Below are 12,068 nucleotides of genomic sequence, written 5' to 3'. Positions count from 1 at the left end.
AATACAAATTGATTAACATTGAGGATAATACAAGATGCAGGAAAGTTAAATTCCCTTTGTCTTTTAAGGTGTTAGCAAATACAGCCTACATCATCATTGAATCGACTGAGGAGGGGACGAGCGAGTATGCTTTGTGGAAGGAGATCCTGTTTCTCGTGGATCTTATTTGCTGTGGAGCGATCCTATTTCCTGTTGTCTGGTAAAGATTTTTTATGAAGCTATGAAATAACATATAAAAACATGTCTTCCACTTTGAAATCTCCATTTTCAAGTCACGCCATCCTGCTCTCTTTGTATGTAGAAATGTCTCCTCATTTTAATCCTGAAAGATCTGGCTTCCCCAGCCAGCAGACATAATTTCTCTATCCACCTCATCAGCCCCCTTTTTAATATTTTGAAAACTTTGGTCAAATAACCCTTTAACCTTGTTTTTTCCAGCCACTTGTCACATCCTGCCAATTAATACCCACCTGTTATCTGTAAAGAATTCTAAGAAGTGTTATTAACCCAATAAGTGGCGTAGCGGTATTGGTGAAACACCATAAGACAAATCATTTCTCCAGTGTGCAAAGTTAAAGTTGACTCGGATTTTCGCTTCATGAGGCGAGTAACTCACCCAAAGCCTGTCCACCATCTACAAGGCACAAGTCAAGAGTGTAATGGAATACTCTCCACTTCCCTGGATGGGTGCAGCTCCAACAACACTCGAAGCTCAAAACCATCCAGGACAAAGCAGCCCCGCTTGATTGCTGCGCCTTCCATAAACATTCACTCCCGCCACCACCGACGACCACGAGCAGCCATGTGAACCATCTACAAGATGCACTGTAGTAATTCACCAAAGTTCCTTCGGCAACACTTTCCAAACTCACGACCACTACGACCTAGAAGGACGAGCAGCAGATACCTGGGAACCCCACCATCTGGAGGTTCCCCTCCAAGTCACTCACCACCCTGACCTGGAAATATATCGCCGTCCCTTCACTGTCGCAAGGACAGTATCCTGGAACTCCCTAACAGCACAGTGGGTGTACCTACAGCTCCAGGACTTCAGCGGTTTAAAAAGGCAACCCATTCAGGCCCTGTCCATGTGGAGTTTGCACATTCTCCCCGTGTCTGCGTGGGTTTTACCCTCTCAAACTCAAAGATGTGCAGTGTAGGTCGATTGGCCAAACTAAATTGCCCTTAATTTGAAAAAAATAATTGGATACTCTAAATTTAATGAAAAGAAGACAACTTCTGAAGGGCAACTAGTGGTGGACAATAAATGCTGGCCTAACGCCCACATCCCTGAAATTAATTTTTTAAAAAAAATTCTTCATGATAACACAACCTTTGTAGATCCAAAGCTTGGCGTTTATAAGCTTTGAAGTTTGACCAAAACTAGGAGTTTGCAACTATCAGGAACGTATTTTTTAGTCCAGGAAAAAGAGACGGAGGTGTGCCCTCCTGGAGATCTAAGATTATGAAAAGGTTTGATTATGGCAAATGTTAGAGAAGCTGTAATCACTGGTTGGGCCATAAATAAAAGATTGTCACTAATGTATCCAAAAGGGAATTCAGGAGAAACCTCCTTATCCAGGGAGACGTGAGAATGTGGTGAAGGTGAATAGCGCTTGAAGGCAAGCTGGATAAGTACACGAGTTAGGACAGAATTGAAGGATGTATTGTTGAAGAGGGGCAGACCGAGACTCGTGTGCAGCATAAACATTAGCCGAGATGTTTTGAGCTGAATGGTCCATTTCCTGGTTTTACCCTGTGCATGTGAAGGAAAGAGAAAGCTGAATATCATTTTGTCTCATTGCAGAAGCTCCATTTGGTGGTAGGAAATAGGTACTGCAACTGTGCAATACAACCATGTCTTGTGGGTCTTTTGCAATTTATTTGTGATTTTCCCTATGTCTGTGCTCTCAAAGGCCAGATTCCGACCGTGCACCTGTGAATTGTTCAAGGGATAATCAATGCTCTTATGGTCTATCACAGTCGGTCCCAATCCTGTGTGAATTTGCCTTGAGCGCTTCCTTATATTTCCATAAATCAGGCTATGGTGAATCTGATATACATGACTTGAGCATACACGATCATTCAAATTGTCGACATTTCTTCAAATAAAATAAGGGAACTTCACTGATTAGTTTTTTTGCAATTTTCAGGTCAATCAGGCACTTGCAGGAGGCCTCCAGCACGGATGGAAAAGGTAAGCTTGATAGTCTGACAGATAAATGGAAGTTAAATGTTAATCTTATTGACTCTTTTTATAAACTAACCACAATGATGAGTGTAGGTGATACCACTCTATTGCTAGTACGATATGCTACTTATGTGTGGTATACTTCAACTTTTCTTTCCTTGCCGTTTTTCTCCCCTTCCCATCGTTAAAAATTTTTTTAAAAAAATATTTTATTCTCCTCCTTTTTCACATTTTCCCCCACATTTACACCCATCAACAATAAACAATAATCAGCAAAATATGTCAATCCCCATAATAACAACGATCCCATTCGCCCACCAACCCCCAAACATCAGCCCGCATGTTTACATAAACAAATGACAAAAAGGAATCCGGGATTACCCATAGTCACCCTTAATATACACAGCCCCCCTCCCCCCCACCCAACTAATGTTCGATGTTATCCAGTTCTTGAAAGTGCATAATAAATAGTGCCCATGACTTGGAGAACCCCTCCGAGCTTCCCCTCAGTTCGAACTTAACCTTCTCAAGGGTCAAGTATTCCAACAGGTCCCCCTGCCATGCCAGGGCCCTGGGTGGAGAGGCTGCTCTCCATCCCAGCAGGATCCGCCTTCGGGCGATCAACGAGGCGAAGGCTATGATATCTGCCTCCGCTCCCGTTTCCAACCCTGGCTGGTCCGACACCCCGAATATGGCCTCATAGGGACCCAGGTCCAGTTTCACACGCACCACCTTGGAGATTACCCGAAACACCTCCTTCCAGTACTCCCCTAGCTTTGGACAGGACCAAAACATATGAACGTGATTCGCGCCGCGCCCCCCCCCCCCCCCCCCCCCCCCGCAACGCTCACACACATCCTCTACTCCTTCAAAAAATCGGCTCATCCTCACCCTCGTGAGGTGCGCTCTATATACCACCTTCAGGTGTATATCAGCCCCAACCTCGCACATGAGGTGGAGGCATTCACTCTCCGGAGCACCTCACACCAGACCCCCCCCCTCTACAACCTCTCCCAGCTCTTCTTCCCAATTTGCTTTGATCCCTTCCAGTGGTGCCTTATCCTCTTCCAGAATAGCTCCGTAAAACCGCTTCCTTCCCATCTTCTTATGGCTCCTTGCTTGGGTTTGGGCATCAGTTGCAATCCTGACCTTGGGTGCCCCCCATTGTGACATATGTGGGCCTCACTAGCGAGACCCCAGTAGGATATTGAAGGGAAGGGGGAATTGCAGCTGAGCAGAGCCTATACTATCCTTACCAGGGGTTACGGTTGCACACCTCCAGCCAGGGGGACCTTGCTGGTTATGCAATTAAATGCTGGTCTTTGCTTCCCTTAACCAGGACCTAGAGCAACCCTAATCGAGACGCATTGAAGCCTGGGGTTTCCCCAGCCTGCACATCTTCAGTTACTCGGTCTCTGAAGAGTTCTGCTGTTCACAATTAACAGTTATTGAGGCACCTGTGCGGTCACTCCCTGTGACCCCCACCACCGCCTTCCTCTGCTCCCCTTCTTCCCTGCAACTTAATGTCTTTTTAAACCATGCTGCAGAAATGTAATTTCCTCCTCTGAACTCGAGTGACGCTGGACTAAATTCTATCTGTACATGAAGTCAAGATGGTTCTTATTCAAGGTTGGTGGGAGCAGGGGTTCACCATTGAGTCCCTCGAGCTTGCTCTGTCATTCAGTGCAATCATGACTGGCCTTCTGTATCAAATCGACTTTCCCGCTAATATCCCTTGCTTGATTTGATCTCCATAAATCTATTGATTCAGTCATGAATGTACTCAACAGCTGAGCATCCACTGCCCTCTGAGCTCCAAACCCCAAGATCACAACCCGCTGAGTCGATAGATCTGGTCCTAATGGCCGACTCCTTATCGTGAGACTGTGACCTCTAGTTCCACACTCTGCATCCAATGGAAACAGCCCCTCGGCATCTACCCTGTCAAACCCTCAAGAGTTTTATAGGTCTCCTTAAAGCAAAGACATTTTTGGTCCAATTGGCCTTAACCCTTCCAGCGGAAGGGGGAGAAAATCCGCCAATGTTCCTGTTCATGATTGTGGTTTACACTTATTATAAGTGTGCATACTTGGGATGGCCTGCCATGCCCTGTTGTTGAATAAAGAACCATTGTACACATCGCCACTCGTGGATTTGAACTGCAATCTGAGCCTTTTTCCTCGGAAGAAAAATGGCTAGGGGGTGATGTGGAGGGAGTGAGAGGGGGGCGTGGGGGGGTCTGATTGAAAAAAGTTACGAAACTGGTAACGCAGTCTTGATTTTCATGGTTAATTTTATCTTTATCTGCAGCTGCAATGAATCTGGCCAAATTGAAACTCTTCAGGCATTTTTATGTCATGGTAGGTATATGTGTGCGGTCAACGTGCAGCGTTTTTCTTCATTTTTCTGGATCTTGCTCAGGAGCGCGAGAGTAACCATTCCCATATATGGGAGGAGGGTTTAAATCCCTGGTGGGCCAATTTGGGTTTTTGTCAAGCGTTAAAGAGTGAGAGGAAGGTTTGACACGGGAGAGTTAATCCAACCTTTTGGAGACCGGTTTCGGGACGCATGGACGTTTGAGTTTGTTGGAGTTAGTGGGGTCCCATCACAGATGAACAGCCATCCAACTTTTTAACAGTGATAGTTGTTGGGTAAATTTCCTCACTCAAAGGGTTGTGAATCTTTGAAGTTTGGTACTGGAGAGGGCTGTGGGTGCTAAGTCGTTGCCTATGTTCAAGAGTGAAAAGCAAAATGCTGCAGATGCTGGAAATGTGGAATAAAAACAAGGTGCTGGAAAAACTCAGCAGATTTGGCACAGTCTGTGGAGAGAGAAACAAAAGTTAGCGTTTTGAGTCCCTACGGTTTCTTCAGAGCTGCGAGTCATTCAGACTCGACGTGAATTCTGTTTCTCTCCACAGATTGTGTCAGACCTGCTTGAGTTTTTCTAGAATTGTCTGCACTTGTATTCGAGTGAAATCGCTGGGTTTCTGGATTGAAGGAAACAAAGGCTTATGGGGATGACAGGAAAGTGACGATGAGTCAACGCTTGCATTTAATGGCGGAGCAGGTCTGTGTGGGGCACTCCTGTTCCTGTTCTGCTTTTGTGTTGTTGTTTGAGAGGTACACAGATGCTACGTAGGATGGGACATTGGTGGCCACAGGCCAACCATACTTTTTGTGGATTCCAGTGTCCTTTGTTATGATTCTAATAATTGCTGTTCCTCTTTACAGATTGTTTGCTACATATATTTCACCAGGATCATCGCTATCCTTCTCAAATTCACTGTCCCGTTTCAGTGGCAGTGGATGTATAATGTAAGTAAGAGCTGACCCATATAATGGTTGGGATCAGCACTGTTGGTTATTTAAAAACTTGGGGAAGCGGTGGAGGTGGGAAGTGACAACAGGATGGTGGAATATACCAGTCTTAGCCTGACAGAGATGGAGCAACATCATCAAGAGGCAGTCTAACTCCCAAAGCCTGTGGAAATTGGGACTTTGGGTTTCAGTTGTTCAACTGTTGTAAACAAAGTTAATGGAATATAGATTTGTCCATTTGTAAAGCTGAAACAGCAATTGTGTTTGCATTGTGGTGTAATCAGAAGGGTAAATAAATTGTCGAAACCTTAAGTTTAAACTTTAAATAACCTTGCAGTAATTTCCATATAGAGCCATTTTACTCATAAAAGCCACCATTGGTGGTTGATTTTTTGAGTTCTTTATATCTCCCAGCATTGCTGTTTGATGAGTGTTCTCTCCTGTTTCCCTTGTGGATGATGTCATCTTGCCAGGCCCAGAGAGCTTTCCTCTTCTTGTCAATGAGGTCTTGGTTGGTGTGGTCATTCTCATCGAACCAGTGTTTCTGTTTCCTGGACTCGGTGGGCCGAGTGGCCTCCTTCTGCACTGTAGATTCTATGATAATCGATGATTAATCTAGAACAAAGGTTCGGCACAACATCGTGGGCCGAAGGGCCTGTTCTGTGCTGTATTTTTCTATGTTCTATGCTCTTGGAGTCGATGGTTCCTTCATTGTTTGAGATGATGACTGTCTTCAGCTCTTTCCAGTTTTGCTCCACTCCATTTGAATGAATGCTTTGGAGATTTTGATGGACATTCACTAGCATGCTTGGCTCTTGAAGACTGCGCATGTTTGATCTTTCTTTTGGGCTAACATCGGTGCTGATACCAAGATCCTTGTGTACAAGGCAGTTGTCCTCCCAACTCTTGGATACAGCTCAGAAATTTGGGACTACGTACAGACGGCAGCTCAAAGTCCGGGAGAGGTACCATCAACTCTGTCCGAGACAGTAGCACAATGGTTAGCACTATTGCTTCACAACTCCAGGGTCCCAGGTTCGATTCCCGGCTTGGGTCTGTGCGGAGTCTGTACGTTATCCCGTGTGTGCGTGGGTTTCCTCCGGATTCTCCGGCTTCCTCCCACAGTCCAAAGATGTGCAGGTTAGGTGGATTGGCCATGCTAAATTGCCCTTAGTGTCCAAAAAGGTTAGGTGGGGTTACGGGGATAGGGTGGAGGTGTGGGCTTAAGTGGGGTGCTCTTTTCAAGGGCCGGTCCAGATTCGCTGGGCCAAATGGCCTCCTTCTGCACTAAGTTCTATGATCAGCTGGACTGGTGTTACTAACATCAGCGTCCCTGAAGGAGCCAAGGCCACCAGCATAGGGACTATGGTCATTCAAAACCAATCCCGCCAACTCCGCAGGGCCGGTCACGTGCTTAGGATGCCAAAGCAAATCGTCTTCGCCCAGCTCAAGAAATACAACATCAGTGTCAATGCTTGGGAGACCCTTGCTCAGAAGAGACCTACCTGGAGGAACCACTTGATTGAAGGGACACAATTCTTTGACGACACCCGATGACAAAAGGAGGGCCGGAAAAGGTGCCTGAGAAAGGAATATCAGGGATCTCTGGTCCAAGGGCCAATTCCACCTCCCGGAATCACCTGCTAAGTGTGCGGTTGAAGATGCGGCTCTAGGATTGGGCTCTTCAGCCACACAAGGACCCACAGAACCCATGACCAGACATTGGAGTTTCTTAGCTGGGCAATCGTAGCGAGTGATCGTTGAAGACTCATTAAAGATTTTTACACTTCTGATTGTCAGTTTATGTCCAAGGAACTTGCTTTTTGCTTGATTTTTTTTTTTTGACAAAGTCTCGTAAGGGACTGAGGATTTACCCTCTAGTGGAAAGATGATTAACCAGAACATGCAATCGTGTAATGGCCTTTTAACTTAGCAAAACATCCTGAAAGGAATAGGTGAAACAGGCGATAAGAAAAAGCTTCACCAGGTTGACACCTCATATTTTGGTATGCCTGGTGCTGCTCGTGGCATACCCTCCTGCACCCTTCATTGAACCAGGGTTGATCCCCTGGCTTGGTGGTAATGGTAGAGTGGGGGATATACTGGACCCTGACGTCACAGATTGTGGCTGAGTACAATCCTGTTGGTGCTGGATGCCCAGTCTTGATTTGCTAGATTTGTTCGTGCCACACAATACAATGGAAGGTATCCACCATGTGAATACCCGGCTTCATCTCCACAAGGACTGTGCGGTGGTCACTCTTACCGATACTGCCATGGACAGACGGGTGCATCTGCAGCTGCCAGGTTGGTGGGGATGAGGTCGAGTTATGTTTTTACCTCTTGCTGGTTCCCTCACCACCTGTCTCAGACCCAGTCTAACAGTTCTATCCTTTAAGGCTCAGTCAGTAATGGTACTACCGAGCCCGTGTTGGAACAGTCCCCACCCAGAGTACATTCTGTTCCCTTGTCAGCCTCAGTGCTTCCTCCAAGTGGCCTGTTTCATCCACAGAAAGCTATGCTGAACAATTTTACCAGCTTTATTGGTTTACAGTAGTCAGTTTCTTGGTAAATAGAATATTTTAAAATATGTGCAACCTTTTATAATCGACCTGGCTGCGATATTGGTTTTATTTTTAAAAAATAATTAACTTAATTTCAAAACCTTTTTGAACAGTGCAGTCAGTGGAAAATCACAGTGCTCTTAAGTTGATTTCCGGGCTGGTTTCTGTGTTGGGGTTTATTAAACCAGCCTTCGAGATAGAAGCTTGAATCTGCTCTCCACAACATGTGCTTGGCGTTTCTCAATCCATTGTGCTGATCTGCCCAATTTCAGGCAAATCAGAAATCCTAATCCCTGATTTTTTTTGTTGTTGTATTTTGCACCTTGTACTTTGTGTTATTTCTTGTTTTTATTCTTTTAAAAACACTTAGTTTCTAGTGGAGGTGTCAACATTGGTGTTCTTTGTGCTGACTGGATACAAGTTTCGACCAGCCTCCAACAACCCCTACCTACAGCTCCCACAGGACGAGGAGGATGTCACGATGGATGAAGTGTAAGTATCTAGACTTCTCAGAACAGCTGAGATCGGCCAGAAATCATTGTCTGCATCAGTAACAACAGCTGGGCATTTTGGCGCTTCCTTTGCGGAGGCCAGAAGATGTAACATGGAGGTTTAAATTTTTTAAAAACTAATGCTAGGGGCAGCACGATGGCGCAGTGGTTAACACTGCTACCCACAGTGCTGAGGACCCGGGTTCGATCCCGGCCCCGGGTTGCTGCCTGGCCCTGGGTCACTGCCCATGTGGAGTTTGCACATTCTCTCCGTGTCTGCGTGGGACTCACCCCCACAACCCAAAATGATGTGCAGGGCTGGTGGATTGGCCATGCTAAATTTCCCCTTAATTGGGAAAAAATATATAATTGGGTACTCTAAATTTATTTTTAAAAATTTAAACTAATGCTCATGATGAACCTATGTTGGTTAACCTATCTGGTTCCTGTAATGTATCAAGCTGTAAACAGTTTTAAGAAACCATATTTCCAATAACCCTTGACCAGTACTGTATTCTCATCTCTGCACCTCCAGCCCTTGTCCCACATTTATTCAAGTACCCAATTATTTTTTTCTTTCTTTGGCACCGTGAGGCAGCAGTGCTAACCACTGCGTCCTCATGCCGCCCCTTGTCCCCCATTTTAACATCCCTTTGGATATACAGTGAATCCCAACTGAAGTTTAGGAAAATTCATGGGATCTGGAACGCGCTGCCTGAAGTAGATTCCACAGTAACTTTCAGAATGGAATTGGATAAATGCTTGAAAGCGAAAGACTTGCACGGCCTGTGGGGAAAAGAGCAGAGGGATAGGTCTGAGACTGGATAGTTCTTTCATTTTCTATATATGAATTTGGGTGCATTGCCCAGGTAGCAGATGTAGAACTGAATGAGTACTTGTAGATCACATGGAATACATAGATCTGTTTTTCGTTAATCTTGTCTTTGCACTTTGCTTGTGCAGCCTATATCCACTTTAGATTTAATATTGGTTTCCAGAATGCTGTGAATTAATTTGTATTGAAAGCGATGTACGCTTTTGTAAATCTATATCAATGAAAATTGTGGAATGGTAGCAAAAAAACTCTTAAAAATGGTGACTCAATTTTCTGCATGAATAATTCAAGAAGAGTATCCTCTGGAGTGCACTCAAGTCTCATCCTAGAAAACTGTGTCCAGCAAATGTGTGTACGCCCCCAATTTAAAAAAGAAGTCACCATATTTGTTGCTTCACTGTGATTGCAACAACTCCTTACCACGCTCACTCTCCACCTTGGCATGCTCCAGCTCCATCCAACCCAACACGGCAGGCACTTCAGATCAGTCCCTGAGCTGATCTGGGGCTACCACGCTGAACTGAGCACATCGCTTGTAGTGCTGCACTTAGGGGCTGGCACTGTCGGTGTGAATGGTGCCAGCCTATTTTGATCCCCAGTCGTGGTCCCCATCAGAAACACTAGGGAGGTAAGGTGGAGGAGATGCCAAATTTTGCTAGGTCGGTAGGTCTCATTTTTGTATCCTTAATCAAACTAAACCTAAAGAATATCCATCAAACACTCCTGCCCTCACTCACCCAACGTTTGAAGGACAGTTTCATTAGAATCGATCTCCATAATTGTCTCCATTGCTCCCGCAGTTGGCATATCAGCCTTCCCCAACTGTGTGGGGCTTCCCCAGCCTCTTTTGATGCTTGATTGCAGAATTCCAACCAAGAGCACTATTGGACTCAACGTTAACACTGTTTCTCTCCTGAGATGCAGGCAGACCCGCTGAGTCTTGCCAGCGCCCTATTGTTTGTGTCGTAGTATACATGTGTACTGCTTTGGAGGGAGAAATATGACATTGAAATCTTCAGAGTTGTGGAAGAAGCCTTGCCCCGTGTAAGTGAGATGCCATTCCAGGCAAGGCAACACGCCGGTTAGATGGTGGTCACTCATCAATATGTGTGTTTACCTTAAAGAGTGACTGAGTCGGGTTTGCTGGCCAGTGTGACCAGAGTGAAGAAGAGCAACCATGAGAGGGAACAGATCCGTGACTCCTCGGTATGAAACGTGGCAATTTAGGATTGATGGTTACCAAGGAAACGAGGTCCACTGAAATCTCCACATGGACATTGGGAGAAGGCACTGGTGCAGGAATTCTAAATGGATAAAATGAGTTGGTAAATACTGTTGCAATTCCAGTTCTATAACTGTTAGAGGGCAAATAAATGTGACTGATTGACCTGTATATATGTAATACATATAAGATATATCTTTATATAACCCAGTACATTGGAGTATCTTTTTCTGAATCTTTATGCAAACTGGTGAAATTAGCGAACAGAGTTTTGACTCTATGATGTGGCAGATAAACTTTAATTTATTATTTGAAGCAGTTTTCCTTTTAAATTTTGTAGTATCCATTCTGGTGGTACTGTCCTTTTTCCAGAATGACCTAGTGTTTTTTTATTAAACTGCTGCTGGCCCCACTCTATCGTATAGTCCGTTCACAGATGTGCACTTGCGCTGTGGCAGAATATCCCCATAGCCTCTCCTGTAAGACTTGTACCCTTGAGAATCCAGCACCAGCAGCAGGTTGCACACTCTTGACCAATTCAAATGAACCATGGACAGCTGCCCGATGGACTCCAGCTTAAATCTATTGGTGAGATTCTTGTGTAAAGAACTCCTACTGAACTGAATCAGACCTATACCTTTACAGAACTGAATCATACATATAGTGATCTCAATCGCACCTTTACAGAACTGAATCATACCTATACTGACCTGATTCACACACCTACTGAACTGAATCTCACATATACTGATCTGGATTGCACCTCTACTGACCTGAATCATACCTTGATCTGGTTCACACCTATGCTGAACTGAATCATACCTATAGTGAACTGAATCACACCAATACAGAACTGAATCACACCTATACCGATCTGAATCACACCTATACCGATCTGAATCACACTTATACTGATCTGAATCACACCTATACGGATCTGAATCACACCTATACGGATCTGAATCACACCTATACGGATCTGAATCACACCTATACGGATCTGAATCACACCTATACGGATCTGAATCACACCTATACAGATCTGGTTCACACCTATACTGAACTGAATCACACCTATACCAATCTGAATCACACCTATAAGGATCTGAATCACACCTATACAGATCTGGTTCACACCTATACTGAACTGAATCACACCTATACCAATCTGAATCACAGCTATACTGATCTGAATCTCACCTTTACCGATCTGAATCACACCTATACTGATCTGAATCACACCTATACCGATCTGAATCACACCTATACCGATCTGAATCACACCTATACCGATCTGGTTCACACCTATACCGATCTGGTTCACACCTATACCGATCTGAATCACACCTATACCGATCTGAATCACACCTATACCGATCTGAATCACACCTATTCTGATCTCAATCACACCTATATTGTACGGAATCCCACCATCACATCAGGTGAG

General features: G+C 44.8%; 1 protein-coding gene across 1 annotated transcript in view; it reads left to right on the top strand.

Annotated features, from left to right (window-relative positions):
* LOC140403211 (protein GPR107-like) overlaps positions 1-10,792 on the top strand; it is a 40,293-nt gene extending 29,501 nt beyond the window's left edge. Inside the window, exons 12-17 of the mRNA XM_072490964.1 lie at positions 69-199; positions 2,154-2,197; positions 4,502-4,551; positions 5,423-5,506; positions 8,444-8,565; positions 10,524-10,792. Of these exons, the coding sequence (XP_072347065.1) occupies positions 69-199; positions 2,154-2,197; positions 4,502-4,551; positions 5,423-5,506; positions 8,444-8,565; positions 10,524-10,611 (519 nt within the window). The 3' untranslated portion in view covers positions 10,612-10,792. The remainder of the gene's footprint in view (positions 1-68; positions 200-2,153; positions 2,198-4,501; positions 4,552-5,422; positions 5,507-8,443; positions 8,566-10,523) is intronic.
* Positions 10,793-12,068: the final 1,276 nt, after the last annotated feature.

This window comes from Scyliorhinus torazame, chromosome 27, assembly GCF_047496885.1.
Source record: "Scyliorhinus torazame isolate Kashiwa2021f chromosome 27, sScyTor2.1, whole genome shotgun sequence".
NCBI lineage: Eukaryota > Metazoa > Chordata > Chondrichthyes > Carcharhiniformes > Scyliorhinidae > Scyliorhinus > Scyliorhinus torazame.
This window is presented reverse-complemented; position numbering and strand designations above follow the sequence as displayed.